The sequence below is a fragment of the Canis aureus genome, chromosome 11 (genome assembly GCF_053574225.1).
Source record: "Canis aureus isolate CA01 chromosome 11, VMU_Caureus_v.1.0, whole genome shotgun sequence".
Classification (NCBI taxonomy): domain Eukaryota; kingdom Metazoa; phylum Chordata; class Mammalia; order Carnivora; family Canidae; genus Canis; species Canis aureus.
This window is the reverse complement of record NC_135621.1, coordinates 24,768,139-24,786,092: the sequence shown is the minus strand read 5'-3', so window position 1 is coordinate 24,786,092 and position 17,954 is coordinate 24,768,139. Positions and strand designations below refer to the sequence as shown.

The 17,954-nt window shown below is 48.1% G+C and overlaps 1 protein-coding gene across 6 annotated transcripts in view; it reads right to left on the bottom strand.

Annotated features, from left to right (window-relative positions):
• The window catches only part of EFCAB6 (EF-hand calcium binding domain 6), a 233,602-nt gene that overhangs the window by 12,063 nt on the left and 203,585 nt on the right, over window positions 1-17,954 (bottom strand). For all 6 annotated transcript variants that reach the window (XM_077914193.1, XM_077914189.1, XM_077914192.1 and 3 more), the window contains one exon: window positions 6,705-6,935. In XM_077914193.1, coding sequence (XP_077770319.1) covers window positions 6,705-6,935 — 231 coding nt within the window. The remainder of the gene's footprint in view (window positions 1-6,704; window positions 6,936-17,954) is intronic.

Genomic DNA, 17,954 nt, shown 5'->3' with positions numbered 1-17,954 from the left:
GGAAGGAGGAGGAAGGTCATCTTATCAAAGGGAAATGCAAAGCAGGGTGTGAATGCTTATGGATGAGGTGAAAACCCAAAGCATGGAAGTGAGGACATATACCAAACCACAAAGGACAACAGTGGTGTCTCCTGGTCTGGCAGGAGGGGCAGAGACTGACCAACTCCTAATGAAACTTTGTGGTGCAAAATGGAAGTCAAGGCAGGACCATGGAAATCCTCTCTTCACTAAAGGAGCCTCACCACGAAGGGCAGGATGCACACCGGTGCAGGATGGAGGCGGGCGGGGTGGGGGGGTGGCATGGGGACAAGAGAGGCATCAGAAGACCGGAGATGGGCACCACGAGATGGCACTCCAAAATTACAGGTTTGTGAGCTGGGCACGAAACCCGGGCAAAATTCTGGTGGTTTGTGAATGAGCTGACAGCGAGTAAGTTCCCACTTCACGGTGTCAGAACGTGCACTTGCTGAAATGTCCCCTGCAAACACGGAGCTGGGAACCACCTTCTGAACACTTAAAAATATCTGGCTTTGGGGTCCATTTCTGTGATGTGGAAAGCTCCCAGAGAATCCCACTCCCATCCTAACCAGAGAAAGCCAAATATCCACAAAATCAGCACCGTTCTAGAGCCCATCGGAGAGCTGAGGCTCCAGGGAGCCCAGGGGACTGAATGCCACGGAGCCCCAAGTCTCCAAGACAGCCAGACGAACCAGCTGTCATGCGTAGCAGAGCTCGGGGAGAAATTGGCTAAAACGTTGACAGATTCGTGCAGGGCAAACATGGGCTGGTGCATGAGGCTGCAATGACCAAGGGCCCAGGTACAGGGGATGCTCACACTCACACACTCTCCACCCGCCTCTGCTGCTCCCGAGAATGCACAGGACACGGGACAGATGTGCGACACTGCCCACTTCTCAGACCCTCCATTCATGGGAAGTGAAAGTCTGAAGCTGCTTGGAGTGGATGGTGGGGGGTGGGCATAGCAAACCCACTCAAGACCAAGACCCCCCCCTAGGGTAGGAAAAGAAGAAGCAAACCCTTCTGCCTCTGGGTGGGTAGGAAACCGTCTGTCAGGGCCCAGCCACAGATCTATGGCCCCGGGGGAAGGGTGCAAGCAAAGCCCTGGAGGAGGGGCGGCAACCCCAGGACCTGTACCTATACAAAGCAAAGGTCAGAGGTCAGCTGCCCCTGGAGAGGAGTAGGAAACCCTCTTGTCCAAGATCCAGGACAGAGACAAGGTGGAGTCTGATGCCACAGAGGGGCAGGAACATGGAGAACAGGCCTGGCCTAAACCAGATATACCACCATCCTGCATAAGCCTGACACTGAGTAATCAGCACCAAGAGCAGAGGAGACACATCCTGTGGGCTGAGGTGTAGGGCCCGCTAACAGCTGAGTCAGGGTACTAGTCCTGAGCAGCCGCCTGGCCCCCCCAGGCCCACACCCCACACACAGTGACGGCTGTCTCCTGCTGGAGGAGTCTGAGCCCGTGCACCGGGCACCCTCAGGGTAAGGACAGCAGCGACACACTCCAACAAAGCCCAGCTGCCGACCAGACTGACTCATTAACACCCCCATGCTCATGGCCGGACCGAAGAAGAGGTTGTGCCCATTTTTAGGCATCAACACTATTTATAACTTGACTCTATTCTTCCTTTTCAGATGATGTTGGGTTTCAATAAGAAGGAAAAAAAAATGGGGATCCCTGGGTGGTTCAGTGGTTTAGTGCCTGCCTTTGGCCCAGGGCGTGATCCTGGAGTCCCGGGATCAAGTCCTGCGTCGGGCTCCCAGCATGGAGCCTGCTTCTCCCTCCTCCTGTGTCTCTGCCTCTCTCTCTCTCTCTGTCTCATAAATCAATCAATCAATCAATCAATCAATCTTTTTTTTTTTAAAAAAAAGAAGGAAAAAAATTGAGATATACAAACAAAAGGAAAACTGACCCATGGCCAAGAGATACAGCAATCAATAGACAAGATTCAGAGAGGACCCCTTTGTGGGCATTATCAGGGACTTCAAACCAACTGTGGTGAATATGTTAGTGGATCTAGTAGAAAAGGTGTGTAACATGCATGAACAGATGGGCAAGAAGAGATGGAAACTATTTTTTAAAATGCACTGTCTTGGGGCAGCCCGAGTGGCTCAGCGGTTTAGCACCTGCCTTCAGCCCAGGGCATGATCCTGGGGACCCGGGATCGAGTCCCACGTTGGGCTCCCTGCATGAAGCCTGCTTCTCCCTCTGCCTGTGTCTCTGCCTCTCTCTCTCTGTATCTCTCATAAATAAATAAATAAATAAATAAATAAATAAATAAATAAATAAATAAAATCTTAAAAAAAAATGCACTGTCTTGAGACACCTGGGTGGCTCAGTGGTTGAGGGTCTGCCTTTGGCTCAGGGCATAATCCCCAGGTCCTGGGATCGAGTCCCGCATCAGGCTACCCACAGGAAGCCTGCTTCTCCCTCTGCCTTGTCTCCGCCTCTCTTTGTATCTATCATGAATAATTAAGTAAGTAAGTAAGTAAGTAAGTAAGTAAGTAAGTAAATAAATAAATAAATAAATAAATAAATTTTTAAAAAGAAGATTAAACCAGAAGTAGGAGTGGATGACAGATGTGGCTGTATGTAGAGAGATCTGTGGGACCCTAGTGGTTCCCCCCAACCCCCATCCACAGCACCTTGCCTCTGTCCATGGCCCCTCCGTCCTTTGGGTTCCCATTGTCTATTCCCCCTTTATCCTGTGCACCCAACCTCCTCTGTTCCTAGGCTTTTACTCAGATGCCACCTTCTCAGGGAGCTTTCCCTGACTGTCCTACTCAAATGCTCCCACCCCAGTGCCCCGCCACTACCCTCTTTTCAGTGTTTAGGGGACCCTATGGCATTTCTCACCAACACCCTTCCTCACACATTCTGCTTGCTGTCTATCTGCCCCTAAAAGAGCACAGACCCCATGAGGGTGGGGTGTGCCTGTGGTGCCCACTGGTTGACAACACCTCATCTCATCCAGCATGCTTTCTGCTCCTGCTTCCAGAATGTTCCCTCCACCTGCACTGCTCTCTCCTGTCTCCTCTCAGTGGCAACTCCCATGATCCCAACATCATGTCCTCAGGGAAACCACCCTGACGTTCATTCTAGGCCGGGCCACCCCATCCCAGCAGGGAGCAGTTTGTAATGTACCGCTGGCATGTAACCTCTCTACCCGCTGTGGATGCAAGCTCAAAGGAAGCAGGGGGTAGGCCTGCCTTGGTTGCTGAGGACCTAACATCACCACTTTGTGCACAGAGGACCCCCGATAAGTGAAGGAGCAGATGCACGCTGCCTTCAGGCACTTGCTACATCATTCAGGTGGCTTTGTGTTGAAGAAGATGCAAGAGTGTCCTGTGAGCTCAGTGAGGTGACCGAGGGCTCAAGGTGGATGGGGGAGGCCAAAGTGGGGCGTGGTCAGTTCTGTCAGCTATAGGTGTGGTCAGGAAAGGGTCTCCTCAGCTCGGCTCCACCTGAGTCCTGAGAGTGGTGCCCCCTGAACTAGATGCAAGGGTGCAGGGGCAGGGAGAGATAGCAATGAGCAAAGAAGGGAAAGGCTAGGGATGCCCAGCTGGCTCAGTGGTTAAGCGCCTGCCTTCGGCCCAGGGCGTGATCCTGGAGTCCCGAGATCAAGTCCCACATCAGGCGCCCTGCATGGAGCCTGCCTCTCTTTCTACCTATGTCTCGTGATCATGGTATCTCCCCTGCCAGGTAAGTATTCTACCTATGTCTCTACCTCACTCTGTCTGTGTCTCTCATGAATAAATAAAAATCTTTAAAAAAAAAAAAAAAAAGAAGGAGGAAAGGCTGAATTGCAGCCTGGTCGGAAGCGAAGGCACCTGGAGCTTCAAGAGTATTGTGAACTCCCGTTTCATAGGGAAAGACAATGAAGCTCAGAAAGGTTGAGTAACTTGCCCAAGGTCACACAGCTGGACAAGTGCAGATGCGCAGCACTGAAACCCAGGTCTGCCTGCCTGAAGGGCTGTTTGTTCTTTGCCTGTGTTCGTCTCACCTCCGAGAGGTGTCTGTTTAAGAAATATCAATTCTGAAATGTTCAGAAATGTTTAATGGTTCCTTTCCCTAACATAGCTGCAAATACAGCCAAGTTCTCAGGCAGTTACCAGGACTGATAGAAATTGCCTCACCCAAAGAGGCTCTCTCCATGGGTCCCTATCTTCTTAAGTCATATCCAAGTTAACCCAGTTCCTATGGCCTTTTATATTGTATAACACGCTTTCAGCAGACCCACCAAGACCCATCAGTTTCCAACTCCATCTGCTCGGAAAGTCACTCTGCTTTTCTGAAAGGTTAATTACACCAAAAGGTTTCAGAAGATGTGGCACTTGCCCTACTTACAGAACTCTGTAAGTCAAGAAAGCTGACCTCTCAGATTCATGAGAGGATTTTTTTTTTTTTTTGTAGGACGAGATACTTTTTATAATGCAGATAAACCAAGACACGAGATCTCTACTTGGCTGCTGGTTGACATGGCTGGAGATGCCCAGTATCTACAGGGAACCCTTCTGAATGATGGCAAGAGAGGTCTAGACATGTTACAGAAGCCGAATTACTTCTGTGTCTCCCCTACAGACACTGTATCATCCAAGAAAGAAGGTCACACGGTATATGATGCATGCAAGGAGAGAATATGTGTGGATCTTTGTGGCTTTGGCTTTCTGTGTGCCAGCCCCAAATAGAGCACAATTTCTGCTAATCATCACCCAACTTAAACCATGGTACTTATGCCAGACTTTGATGCCCTTGATGATGCAGACTATATTTGAGATGTGTCTGTGTATTTTTAGAAGACAGCATTTAAAAATAAGTGCTTGATTTTGTTGGAGAGGTGGGGGGCTTGATGTGCTGGGGATGGTGGAGCTTTCCTAGTGGACAATTAAAACCCAATTCTCTGTTATAAATGCCAGATATGCCAGCATGTCATTAATTTATATCGATAATTAGAGTAAAATTTTACTCATTTAGATGAAATGAAAAATCTTTATTATTAAAACCTTTGTTAGTTGGCCCCATAGCATAACAAATGCAACTGGATTAATTTTAAAGGTTTCTATCCATTTATAGTAATGGAGAGAAGTATTTGCAAATAGCGATCTCGCTCAGCTTTGATGATCTATGGGACTAAACTGTTGGGGAAAAGCATTTTAATTTGCTTTAGCAAAAGTGATCATGATGCTTTTAAAAAAAGTGGTATTTTAGGAAACTGAAATCTGACATGCATGTTATTAATTATTAATGAATTCATTCTGTAGGGTGGGGAGTGCAGAGGCCTGAGTGGGGAGAGGGTCGGGTGTGATGATCACCCCTCCCTGTGAATACTCTTAGTCCTTAATCCTGAAACCCCAAGAAAATGAGGCCTCAGGGTAGAGTGACCCAACTTGGGAGCAGAGAGTGACCTTCCCATCCAGGAGTTGCAGGAAGCTACCGAAGCTGAGCCTGAGCAGCATCAGAGCAAGAAAGGAGGTGGGGTTACTTTTGGAAGTATTTTGGATTTCAGTTTTCACCAGAGTTATTCTCTGGGGATAGGGCACTGGCTTGTTCGATAAGTGGAGAATGCTTGTAGTGATGCATTATCTGTTGGGGAGGGAACTCTGCTTCCATGCTTAGGTCACTGGTACTCAGTGTTATCCCAGCTGTTCAGCCACTGGACCATGGGGATGGAGAATGTGGACACTAAACCGGTGACACTACCCACCCACCAGGACTTGTTGAGCACCTGGTCTGTGCCAGGCTCTGTTTTGGTGTTTGGGTCATAGTGAGATTAAGCCACCCAGGAAACTGCCCCCTCAACGGCACTAGCATTTAGTGATATTGACTGGAGTCAATAAGCAAGGCAGGCCCTCAAGATGCCATCCTGATGGGAGCTGCTCTTGGCCCTGGAAGGCCATGGAAGCCCAGTGCAGCAGGTTGCCAGAGCTAGAAAGAACACGGTTCAGTTTTTGAGGAGGAAACTGCTGAGGGCTCTGTGATGGGCAAGAGGGCCTCAGAGAGGGTGGCCTGGGTCCAGCCTGTGGGATGGGCATGTCACCAGCATGCCCGTGGCAGGATCCCCAGGGCATCTGAAAGCACTGGCAACAGAACCTGGGACAGGCAGCAAGAGGGGACGTGGGAGGTCCAGAGCAACTCACAGGCTCTTTGTTGACCTGTTCAGATGTGGGGAGAGACTGGCTGCCTCTTTGGGTCACACAGCCCAGGGATCATCCAGAGAAGGAAGAGGGAGAGTGGTCACCAGGGCTGAGTTTAATCTGATTTTAAAAATAAAAGTGATGCCGGGCACCTGGGTGGCTCAGGCGATGAAGCATCTGCCTTTAGGTCATGATCCCGGGGTCCTGGGATCCAGCCCCATGTCGGGCTCCCTTGCTCAGCAGGGAACCTGCTTCTCCCTCTCCCTCTCCCCCTCCCCCTGCTTGCGCTCTCTCTCTGTCGAATAAATAAAATCTTTAAAAAAAAAAGTGATATTATTTGCACCCTGATTGAAAATGTGCAATTCATACTTGTTACACAAACAAGAGGCTCCTGTGACTCCTCTTTCGTTAGCAAGACTGAAAACAAAACAAACCACCCCCCAAGCCCCTCAAGTATTTTCAAAATAGAGAACAGCCCTAAACTCTGGCCTGATGCTCATACAAGCCACTGCTGAGGATGAAGAACCAAATACATTTCTTACTTGCTCATCTGTCAGAATTTGGACATGGCGAGCACAAATGGCCCTGAATTCATCCTTGGAGGCGGTGTACGTTTTCATGGTGTCGAAGTTGTCAAACTCCTGAGCAATCGCATGGTAGTGGGAGCCCACCGCCTTGTGGAGCTGAGCCAGCAGCTCCTGGTTTGCTGTTTCCTTGGGAGGAGATGTGGGCGGTGGGCCTTTGGGCATTTTCTCAGCCCACTCGGCAGCAGTCTGGGGGGGAAAAAAGGAAGATTGATCCATTTAATAAGTAAGAAATCATCTCGTGGCTCTGGGCCCACCATCCCCGGCAGGTCCCAGGGGACCCCCAGCTTGGTGAGGAAAAGTGTCACCCAGATGTGGGTCTCAGACAGGAGCCAACCAGAGGTTAGGACTTGGCTGAAGGGGAGGCCTGGGCTCCCTCGCCATGGGGAGAGAGCCCCAATGAGTCAGGGCCACTATAAGGGAACATGTGGAGCTGGCCCTGGGGAGGGCAGACCTTTATTCTCATCCATTCACTAATTTGGTCTGTCTTTGATTCACTTCACAAACACACAGTGAGTGTCTCCTCTGAGATAAGGGAATGAACACGTCTCCGACTGCTTTTATTTCTGGACATCAGTGTAGTGGATTTATACTCAGAGCAGTTAGGACTGGAAAGGCAGTTTTGATGGTCCTTACTACGTGATGCTGCAGCACCACTGCTGGCTAAGTGTTCCCTTAAGCCTAAAACTTCGAGGCCCACAGGGATTTAATCCTGGCAAGTGCAATTTGGGGGGCTGCAGGTTGAGCGGGGCAGGGGAACAGGTCTCCTGACGCCTGGCATTCTAGACCTCTCCCTGGGACAGTCCGAGGCCCAGGGCAGGGCCTCGGGGCGCTGTCCATGGTGCCAAGGAGCCTGAAGGAGGGACGAGCTGCAGCCTGGGCTCACAGCTGCTTTCTGGAGGGAGGAGGAACAGTCTGTGGGGAAAGGGGGTAGAAATAGACCTTCTTACTGGATGTATAGGTTTATGTGCTGGCAGGAGTGCCAGGCAAGATGAGCAGGGAGGAGCCTGGGGAGGACCACAGCCCACGTTCCATATAGGGTGATGACCACTATGGTGGACAGGCAGGACAGGTGGTGGACAGGTGGGACAGCAGGAATAGCAGACAAGGAAGTTACTCAGTGATCACCAGCTGATGCTAAGATGACAAGGATGTCTGTGTTCACCCTGGGGCCAGTCAGGAGGACAGACTGAGCTCGTGATGAAGCCAGACTTGGGAGACGGGGGCTCAAAGACCAGCTATGCCCTAAGCCTCCTGTGAGAGGCCAGGGGTCAGGGGGGAGTGGGCAGGCCCGGGGAAGCAGCCCTACATCCACCTACTTGCCACGAGAAAAAGGCCCCCAGACCAGACCTGTGGTGGCTGCCTCAGCAGCTCAGCTTCTGAAGTTTGAAGAAGGGGTGAGTCTGTGGGATGGAAGGGGACACTGGGCTCCATGAAAACACACAGCTGATGATGCATGAGAGCGGTCTCCCAACCAGGGTGAATTCTGGAATCTGGTGCACTTCCTCCATCAAAACCTGTCGTGACTGTTAGCTGTAACAGCTCTCATGACTCGTAGCACTGTGCTAAGACCTTTAAAGATTTTCACATTTAATCCCCCCAACTAGTATTAAAACTTGGTCATGTCTTATTTTCAGCAATTCCACAGCAACACAGGTCTTCTGTGTTACTATCCTTTAGGATAGTATAACGCTACTTTATGAAGTTGCATCAAACACAGGATGCTGCTGGAAATATCCTCAAGAACATGACCCCACACACTTGGACCACAGCCTGTCTCATCTTCAAACACAGAAAGGTCAACAGAAGCTTTAAAATACATCCACTTGGAGCCATTCAAAGCAAGTGAATGCCTTTCTTTTCCCATTCTAGAAAATAAGACGGACCCTTTCTGCAGATATGATACATTTCCCAACAGTTACAGCTCACCTTCCATAGCTAAGCACATGGTTGTTTCCCTAAACATTCCAAGGGGTGTTGGTGTTCAGATTGCAAAGAAGCCTCCTCCTCTGGAAGGACAAGTTGTACTCAAAGTCTGTCTTGACACTTGGCACTTTGTGCCTGAGAAGGATGGGCCCCCAGTGGACACAATGGGGAAGGACGTGGGTGGACAAGTCTAGGATGAGGAGGGGGAGGAGTCCTGGGTCTGAGGCCACGTTCTGCTTCTAATATGTTGTGTGGCCCTGTGCAAGCCGTTAGGCCCCTTCCCCCTTGGTTTCCTCATCTATCCAGGAGGAATAAGGGCTAACACGAGATGGGATATGCGAGAGCTCTTTGAAAGTTTCAAAACACAAAACAAATAGGAAATCCTCTCATTTTACCAACAGATATAAGAGAATTCTTACAAAGTAGATTTTGCAACCCTGGGTTAATATGGTTTCAACTCCAGAGGAAACAGAATCATTTTTAAGCACAATAGAGATTACTAAATTTGAGTATTAGAAAGGCCTGAATAGACAGGTACCCATAAAAGAAGCTGAAAAAACTGTTAAAAGAGCTACCATCTATTACTAAAAAGGTGCTAATCCTAGCTGATTTTAAGGGCAAGCTGTATCTCACTTTTAAACAACAGATAATTTTTATATTAGTCAAATTATTCCAGAACACACAAAGGAATATACAGTATTCCAACTCATTATATATTTCCCTAATTCTAAGATATGATAAACACTTGAAAAATATAAACCAACCTAATTTAGGGACACTAATGTGAAGACGTTAAAACATTTTTCAAAGATCATTAGGAATATTTAGCACCATTATTTTTAAATAAAAAATCAACGAGGGTTTATTCCAAGTATAAGAATTCTTCAAGAACCAGCAGTCCTTCCAATTCCTTACATTAGCTCACGTATTGCCAGATGGCAAAAAGGCATTTAATAAAATTCAGCATCTATTCCTGATAGAAATGGTATACAAAAGAATACAATAGCTATACCACATAGAAATGAAATGAAGCTCCTATGTGTAATACTCTCTCCCTAAGTGAGAGGATTAGTCAGACCCCATCTACAAACATATTAAATGGGTAACAAATTAAAGCATTAAGGCATTAAGGTCCGAAACAAGATAGGCACGCTCATTGTCAGTTCTATTCACATTTTTAGAGGCTCCAGCTTTCGAAATAAGACAAGAAGATGAAATAAACAGTATGGATGTTGAAAAACAAGATTCATCAGGATTTGTGGATGTGACTGTACAACTAGAAAATCCTCAGACAGTGAGTAAAGTGGCTGGAATAAAGCCAAAAATACAAAAAAGCCCTACCATTTTTGGGGCAGTAATTATAACTCGTTAGAAATTGTATTGTGAAAACAACCTACACTTACGTTGCTGATAAACTCTTGAGTACTTTGGGATAAACTTCATATAAAAGCATAAGATCTACATGGGGACAGCTGTGCACGTTCTATGGAGGGGCTATCATATCAAAGCAAGGTTGGAATACAAAGGGACGTGTACTGTGATCCCAGGTGTGAAGTCTCCATTTCAAACGATCTCAGATTATAAATAAAGTTAATAAAATCCTAATAAAAATCTCAATGACTATTTGGGAGAATCATCAGACACAGGGAACTTAACGTTGATATGGGAAAATAAATGTAGAATTGCCACGAAATTCTTGGGAAAGGCTGGAAATGAAGTTTTTGACCTGTCAGATATTAAAATGCCATAAACTTGATATAATCAGAGTAGAATAGCTTGGTCTAGAAACATGCAAGGAAATCAGTGGCCACCTGCTTATTAGGCTGTTAGTGGGTGAGAAATAGGTCCCTAACTGTGGCTGAGCCAGAACACCACTAAAGTAGTAGGGAATGGTGTGGCTGACTCCAAGGCGGCTTTGGGTAAGAGTGACCTCATAAGCAAGAAAGAACATCCAAGTTCCATAAAGGAAAATTCTTTCTTGTCTTTGACTCATCAACTTCAAACCAGTCTTCTGAGGTCTCTGCCTCAGTAAACGGAGACTGTCTTCCCAGTAGCTTTAGGCCTGGAGTCACCTGTGAAATATCTACCACCACTTCCAAACCACCCACAAGTCCCGGTGGCTCTGCTTTCAGCACATTATCTGGAAGCTGACCACTCCATCCTCACCTCCTGGCCCAAGCCACCATCATCTCTTGCACCAAGGACAGCAACTGTCTTCCTGCTTCCACGCGCAGTCATTTCCCTCTGTGGATGATCTTTTTAAAGTAAATGTACACGCACACACACAAGTACTAACACTTGTTCTCTCGATGGAGGGATAAGCAAGGGCAGAGCCATAATCACAGAGCCATAGTCATTTTCCTCTGAGGATGATGTTTCTAAAGTGCAAATAAGATCAAGCAAAACCCTCAAAAGCCTTCACTTATTGCCCAGAGTAACAGGCAGAGCTTCACAATGGCCTTTCCCGGCCCATCCCCAATACTCTCTGACCTCACTTGTGACTCTTCCTTGCTCACTCTGCTCACAGCCACCAGGCCTCCTGCTTTGCTTCAAATGCAGCAAGTGCCTTTCTGCCTCAGGGCCTTTGCACTTGTTGTTCTCACATGTCCTTCAGGGTTTTTAGAACATTCCTGAACCACATCCCACATCCCCCTCCCCTCTTCTTGCTTGTGTTCATGGTGCTTATTGCTTTCTGATCCCCTATATATTTACGTCTTAACTGTCTTCCTCACCCTAACAGAAGAGAAACCTCATGAAGGCAAGGACTCTAGTCTTTTGTTCACTGCTGAATTCCCAAGTGCTTAGCACAGGCTTGGCACACAGTGGGATCTTGATATTTGTTCAAAGAAAGTATGAATAAACAATGCATCTATACAATGGAAAACGTCACAACCAATAAAATGAATGAAGTGGGAGGATTCCCCGCACTCTGCTCTGGGCCTGGTTAAGAAGCTCTGACCTTGACACGATGCAAAGACATGGAAATGAAAATAAGACTCAATTTTTTTCTTCTAACACATTGGCACATTTTTGATCGAAGATATCATTACTGGAATAGGTGGAATGATTTATCTGAAGCCATAAAAAGTTCCTACCTTTTGACTTAGAACCTTTCCTTTTAGGACTCTCCTTAAGGAAATAAACAAGGTGAGCTCATGGAATTATGACCATTACAGGATTATTTACAAAACTGACAAGATTTTAAAAAATTTGCAACACTTTAGATGTCTGACAGTAGGAAAACAGTTATAGATTTCTTTTTTTTTCTTTTCTTTTTAGGATTTTACTTATGTATTTGAGAGAGTGTACGCCAGTAGGGGGGAGGAACAGACACAGAGGGAGACACAGAATTTCAAGCAGACTCCCTGTTGAGCATGAAGCCTAACGTAAAGACCCTGAGATCATGACTTGAGTTGAAATCAAGAGTTGGGCGTTTAACTAACTGAGCCACCCAGGCCAGGTGCCCCAAGATATGATATTTCTATAAGGTGGATTACAATGTAGCTATTTAGAATCTTTTAAGGAATAATTTAATAATATGGTAAAATGTTTGTGATGTACTAAGTGGAAAAGGACCATAAAGTGGTCCCAATGACCATGTGTGATGTGTGCACACACATACACATGCATTAACACACACATACACACACACACAGAGTATTAACGCTTGTTCTCTGGGTGGAGAGGGAAGCGAAGCAAAGTAAGAAGGATGACTGGAGTTCCCTAGATGGGGGCTTGCTGTCCCCGACAGTTAGGGGTCCTGATGTCTGGGGCTTGGGACAGTCTGGTTGTGAATCACACCCCTGCTCTCCACCTGTGCATAGATCTGAGTAACACCGGAGTCCTAAAGCCCCGGGGGGATGGGTGAGCACCTGTGCTGGGCACACATGTGGCACACGTGCACACACTGCCCTCACAGAGAATGAACGCTCACTGCAAGCCTGGGAGTACTGTCCTGAGTCTTTTGCGAACACTCGTGGGATGTCTGCTGTGTGCCAGGCACTCTTCTAGATACCGGGGAGGTAATCCCTACATAAGATCTCTACCCAGGTGGAGTCTGGAGGGGAAGAGAGACACCAGGGCAAAGTCTGACGGGTGTGCAGAGATTCTAAGCCGGTTGTGTGCACTTGGAAGGGGGCACTGTGCTGTGAACACAACTGGCCTCCCTCAGGAGGAGACGACTGATCTGGGAAGCAAAGGAAGTGCAGGTGCAAGTCAGCTGAAAACCCGGAGCCCAAGGCCACATCCTCACTCGGCAAGGTCAGGAGGCTGAGGACACCTGTAGTCAGGAAAGCAATAAAGGCGGCTGGCTTGCAAAGTCAGGGCTCTTCCCACAGGCCCTGAGCCAAAGCCGGAGGCCCCCCATCCTCTCCTGGGCCAGGAGGGCGGGATGGCCAGGGGCACACACGGACACTCTCAAGGAGAACAAAGCAGCACGATTTCCTGTCCAGGCACATAAGTGTGTGGGTGACTAAAACTTCTCACCAAGGTAGTTTTGCTGACAGAAATGTTCTTCTGGGGCACCTGGGTGGCTCGGTGGTTGAGCATCTGCCTTTGGCTCAGGTCATGACCTGGGGTCCTGGGATCGAGTCTCACATCAGGCTCCCTGATGCCTCCCTCTGCTTCTCCCTCTGCCTCTCTCTCTGTGTTTCTCATGAATAAATAAATAAAATCTTTAAAAAATTCTTCTGCTGCCTGCAAAAATAATTATTGTGTGTTCACTGCAGGAAACTCAGGAACTACAAAAAACAGTACAAAGAATAAACAGAGATCACCAATAACGCCACTCCCTGCGGCACCACCATCATCCCCTCGGTGACCAGGGATGCACCGCTGACCTGGGGGTCCCTGGGCCCACAGACATGACTGTCCTGCTCCTCTTGCCATGTGGCCCAGAGCTCGCCGGCCTGTCAGGGGCAGAGCCTCCTGGCTCTTCCATCAGGGCACATAGGAGCGGAATCTGTTAGGCGCCCATATTCTGGTTCTCGTCCTGCTTTTTAACAAAGCCACTCAGCCACCAAACAGCCTCGCTCCGAGTGACTGAAGACGCCAGGGAAGAACAGATGGCTCTTGGTCTGGCGCTTTTGTGTCCCTGGCACTTCTCACGTGATCATTATATCTGAATGGGGAAAAAATAGTGCTTTTTTCTATAACTAGAAGGAATGTTTCTCCTAATCAGAAAAGACACCACTATCTTCTGATGCAAATGTCACTTTTCAATACTAACTAGGCTTTCCATAAAAGGCATCCTCAGGCTAGGATTAGAGCTGTGACACCAAGAACTACAGGGTAGGGACCAGGCGTTGGGCACCCACCTTTGTCCACACTGTTGTCTGGAACAGGAACCGCAGAGCCTGCCCCTTGTGCTCCCGCCCGTGGCCTCTCATCTGACACCTGTCTGCACACCTGGCTGTTCTGGACACTTTTAAAAAACAACAATAATAATAAAAAAAAAAGTGGAATCTTACATATCATAGGTCTGACCCGATTAGAGAAGGAGTAATATATATTGAAGGAATTTTCTCTCATCTACTCAAGGGCATTCATGGAGCCTTGTTTTACCAAACAATTGTCCCTCTTGATGTTGCAGAGAAATATGGACCACCACGGCCAAGAAGAGAACTCCTGGTCCCTTCTGTGACTTTATAATGTTAGCAGAATATGTAGAAGAAATCAGGTCCCAATAAATGAAGCACACAATCATCAAAGAGCCTATAAATAACACAGAGTGCTTTTCAGTTTCAAATGGATCCATAATCTCATTTAGTAAAAAGCACGGCACAGTTTTACAGTCTAAACCTGTGGTTCTAAACCCTGCTATTGCATGGAATCACCCAAGAGGCTGCCCCTGTGAGTGGGGGTCAAAGGGAGGAGATCTGGGGTGGAGAGGGTCAGAGGGAGGCAGCCTGGGTGGAGGGGGGTCAGAGGGAGGAGGTCTCGGTGGGGGTCAGAGGGAAGAAGTCTGGGTGGGGGTCAGAGGGAGGTGGCCTGGGTCGGTGGGGGTCAGAGGGAGGAGGTTTAGGTGGGGGTCAGAGGGAGGAAGTCTGGGTGGGGGTCAGAGGGAGGTGGCCTGGGTGGATAGAGGCCAGAGGGAGGAAGTCTGGGTGGGGGTCATAGAGAAGCGAGCACGGGCCTACACTGAATTCATCTGGGGCCCATGCCTTCCATCCAGCTCCAGGGCTCTTCTCTGTCCTGCAGCCTGGTATCTCTGACACAGTCTTGGGCACTGACTGGGGTCTCTCCCAGTGCACACTGCTTCCAGCTGAAGAGCTGGGGAGAGCCCTGTAGGCACAGTGCTGGGATCCCTAGCCCATGTCCCTCCTCCCAGGCCAGGTCAGACCTGCCATCTCTGTGTACCTGGCGCCAGCACGTGAAGAAGGGGCCGGCCTGCCCGGCTGCTGCGGGAGCACAGCTGGAGCAGCGGCCCTGGTAACCTCAGTCACAGACCTGGATGGAGTATCGCGGCCAGGGACACTGCTCAGGCAGTGGGTGCCGTGGAGGGCGAGGACAGTCACCATCAACCAAGGGCTCTGGGGCTGGCCAGAGCTGAATGGAGCTAAGCTCTGCCTTTTTCTTGTGACTTGAGGAAGACACACACCCCTCTTTGCCTCATTTTTCTCCCAAGGATAAAAACAAAACCATCTCAAAAGGCAGGCCCGGGATTTCAACAAAATGACACTACACTGTGCTTGGCCCCATGCCTGGCAAACATGGGCCACCGTTCTTGCTGCTGCTGCTCCTGGGGGCTGTTATTCCAGATATTTCTGCCTGAGTCTGACAGACCTGGGTTTGAGTCCCAGCTCCCAGCTAACACGTTTCTATGTGAGTAATCACAGAGGCAACCTGGCCCATGCTAGTGCCTGTAGGTCAAGCCACCTGCCAGGGTGGTGGAAGCCAGGTCGGAGATGTGGTCACGTACCCCAGGAGCCTGGGCAGGAGCCCAGGTACATGAAGCCCTGGTCTTCTGACCAGCTGCCCTGGGCACTGGGCAGCAGAGGGTGCTAGAGGCAGAGTCACTGGCTCAGATTTAGGATGGCTGAGTAACAGCACTGCTCTGATATCCTCTGGCTGGTGACTTCAAGGAAGTCACTTCATTTCTCTGGGGGTTGGTTCTCCATCTGTAAAGCAATGATAGCCACAGCACTGGAAGAGAAGTGCCCTGGAGGAATCATCCAGGAGAAGCCTGACACAATCGGGGAGGACACCATCCATTCCAGGAAGGCGCTGTACCAACCCGTCTGAGATAAAGATGAATTAGCCTGTCTCTGCTGCAGAAATGCACACTTGAAGGGGTGGGGGGAGCTCCAAGTGAGAAGCTTGCTGACCTAGCCCAAACCTGACCAAACCAAGGGGAGGGAGCAGCACCTGGGGAAAGAGTTAAGCTGATCGCAAGAACCAGCTGGAGACAGGATGTGCTCCAGAGGGTTAACTGGGTTTGTTAGCTCACATGCTATGTATCATACTCTTCTTCCAACAGTTTGAAAAGGGAATGATTCCAGAAAAGAGCCTCCTAGCATCCTGTCAAGTTATGTCCAGCCACGATCTTGGCTAACTCATGAAATCAACTTTCCACTAAGTCATATTCCAAACAACTCTTCTAGATAACAGGAAGAGAGAACACAATAGGGAAGAGGTGGACTGTTGTTGAATAATCCAGGAGAGCAGGAAACGGAGGTACGCATACATTATTTCCTGCGGAATACTGCATTCAAGGCTCACTCTTCACAACTCTCCCTGTGTCCATGTCCTTTGCCATGTGACTTTGGGGTTCCTCCCACTGAAGAAGGTGGGAATATGGCTTTGGATTCAGCTATGGGACTTGCTTTGGGCAAGGGAATGTCAGCAAGTATAATGTGGCCAAAGAATATAAAAAGCACTTGTGTGACTGGGCAAGCCCTCCTGTGCCGGGGGCGCTGCCTTGAGAACAGGCCCTGGGCACAGCACTGGCCTGAGGAGGTGAGAATACGTGGACCAGAGATGTCCCAGGCAAGCCAACCGAGCTGGGCTAGCCTGGATCAGCCACCCTACACAGGCAAAAATGGAATAAATGCTCATTGTCATGGAGGTTTTGTGGTTGTTTGTTACCTACTGATAGCTGACCAATACAGCTCTGAAGGTCTAGTTAACAAGAAATAAAAATGGGTGAACTCAGAGTATAGAGAAAAGAAATAAGCTATTTGGCCCCGATGGTTTTTTGGCTATTGGTGTTCCTTGACGATGGATAGCGGACCCATTGCTTGGGTCCTTTGCGACTGGAGCAAAAGGCCAGACAACATGGTTAGCAAGTCCATTCCAGCTGTCGGATGAGAAATATGCTGGCATATTTCACTATAATGAAGGTTAAAATTAGCTAATCAGACTGCATGATTCTTCCCCTAAGTTTTGTTCTGAATACTTAGGGATACGATTACATAGTTTTCCTATGATTCCTTATAGGAGAAAAAAAAAATCCTAAAACCCAGAGTAAGAATATAGCAGGTAGCAAGACTCCTAATTAGAAATATTCAGTAAAGAACTCCTCCACTTCCTCTTAAAGAATAGCACAATTACTTCTAAGAATTGAAAAATTGCTTCATTTGATCAAATATTTTGATTAGCAAAGAAATTAATTGTACTGTATCTTCATTTGTATTTACAGTGAATAAATGAATGTTAAAAATAACAACAGTAGCAAAACTGCCTGTCAAAAAACAAAAAACAAAAAAATAGAACATAAAAAACCCAGATGAATATAAAGTGGAAGCTCTGTGTGCAAGCACACTGCCATAGACCCTTACCGCCAGACCGAGAGCCCCCCACACACACACGCACGTGACAGCAGACTCTTGTCTATCAGGAGGTCTTGAGATTTGAGTGATCAGTGAATTGGTGCTGATAACCCAGCATGCTGTCTGCCGAAGTTGGGGAACGATACTAGAATTCCAGGCATAGACAAGGTTTCCCGGTGGCATGACCACTGCCCAGACCTGAGATCTCTTACCATGCCAGAATTCTTTATGGGCAACAAACAACGGTCAGTTCAAAGATGCTTCCTTTGGAAAGGCTGCAACCAAGACCAGCTTCTGGTCAGCTGAACAAAGGTTTCCCTGAGACCCAGTGCTGGAGGCCACCCCTCACTGCACCTCCATCATGCAGCTGCTTGGCTAGGGTATTACAGAAGTTTCTCTAATTCTCGAATTGCCCTGTTGTTGTTTTTTAAATTTTATTTTTATTTTTTTAAAGATTTTATTTACCTATTCATGAGAGACACACAGATTGAGAGAGAGAGGCAGAGACACAGGC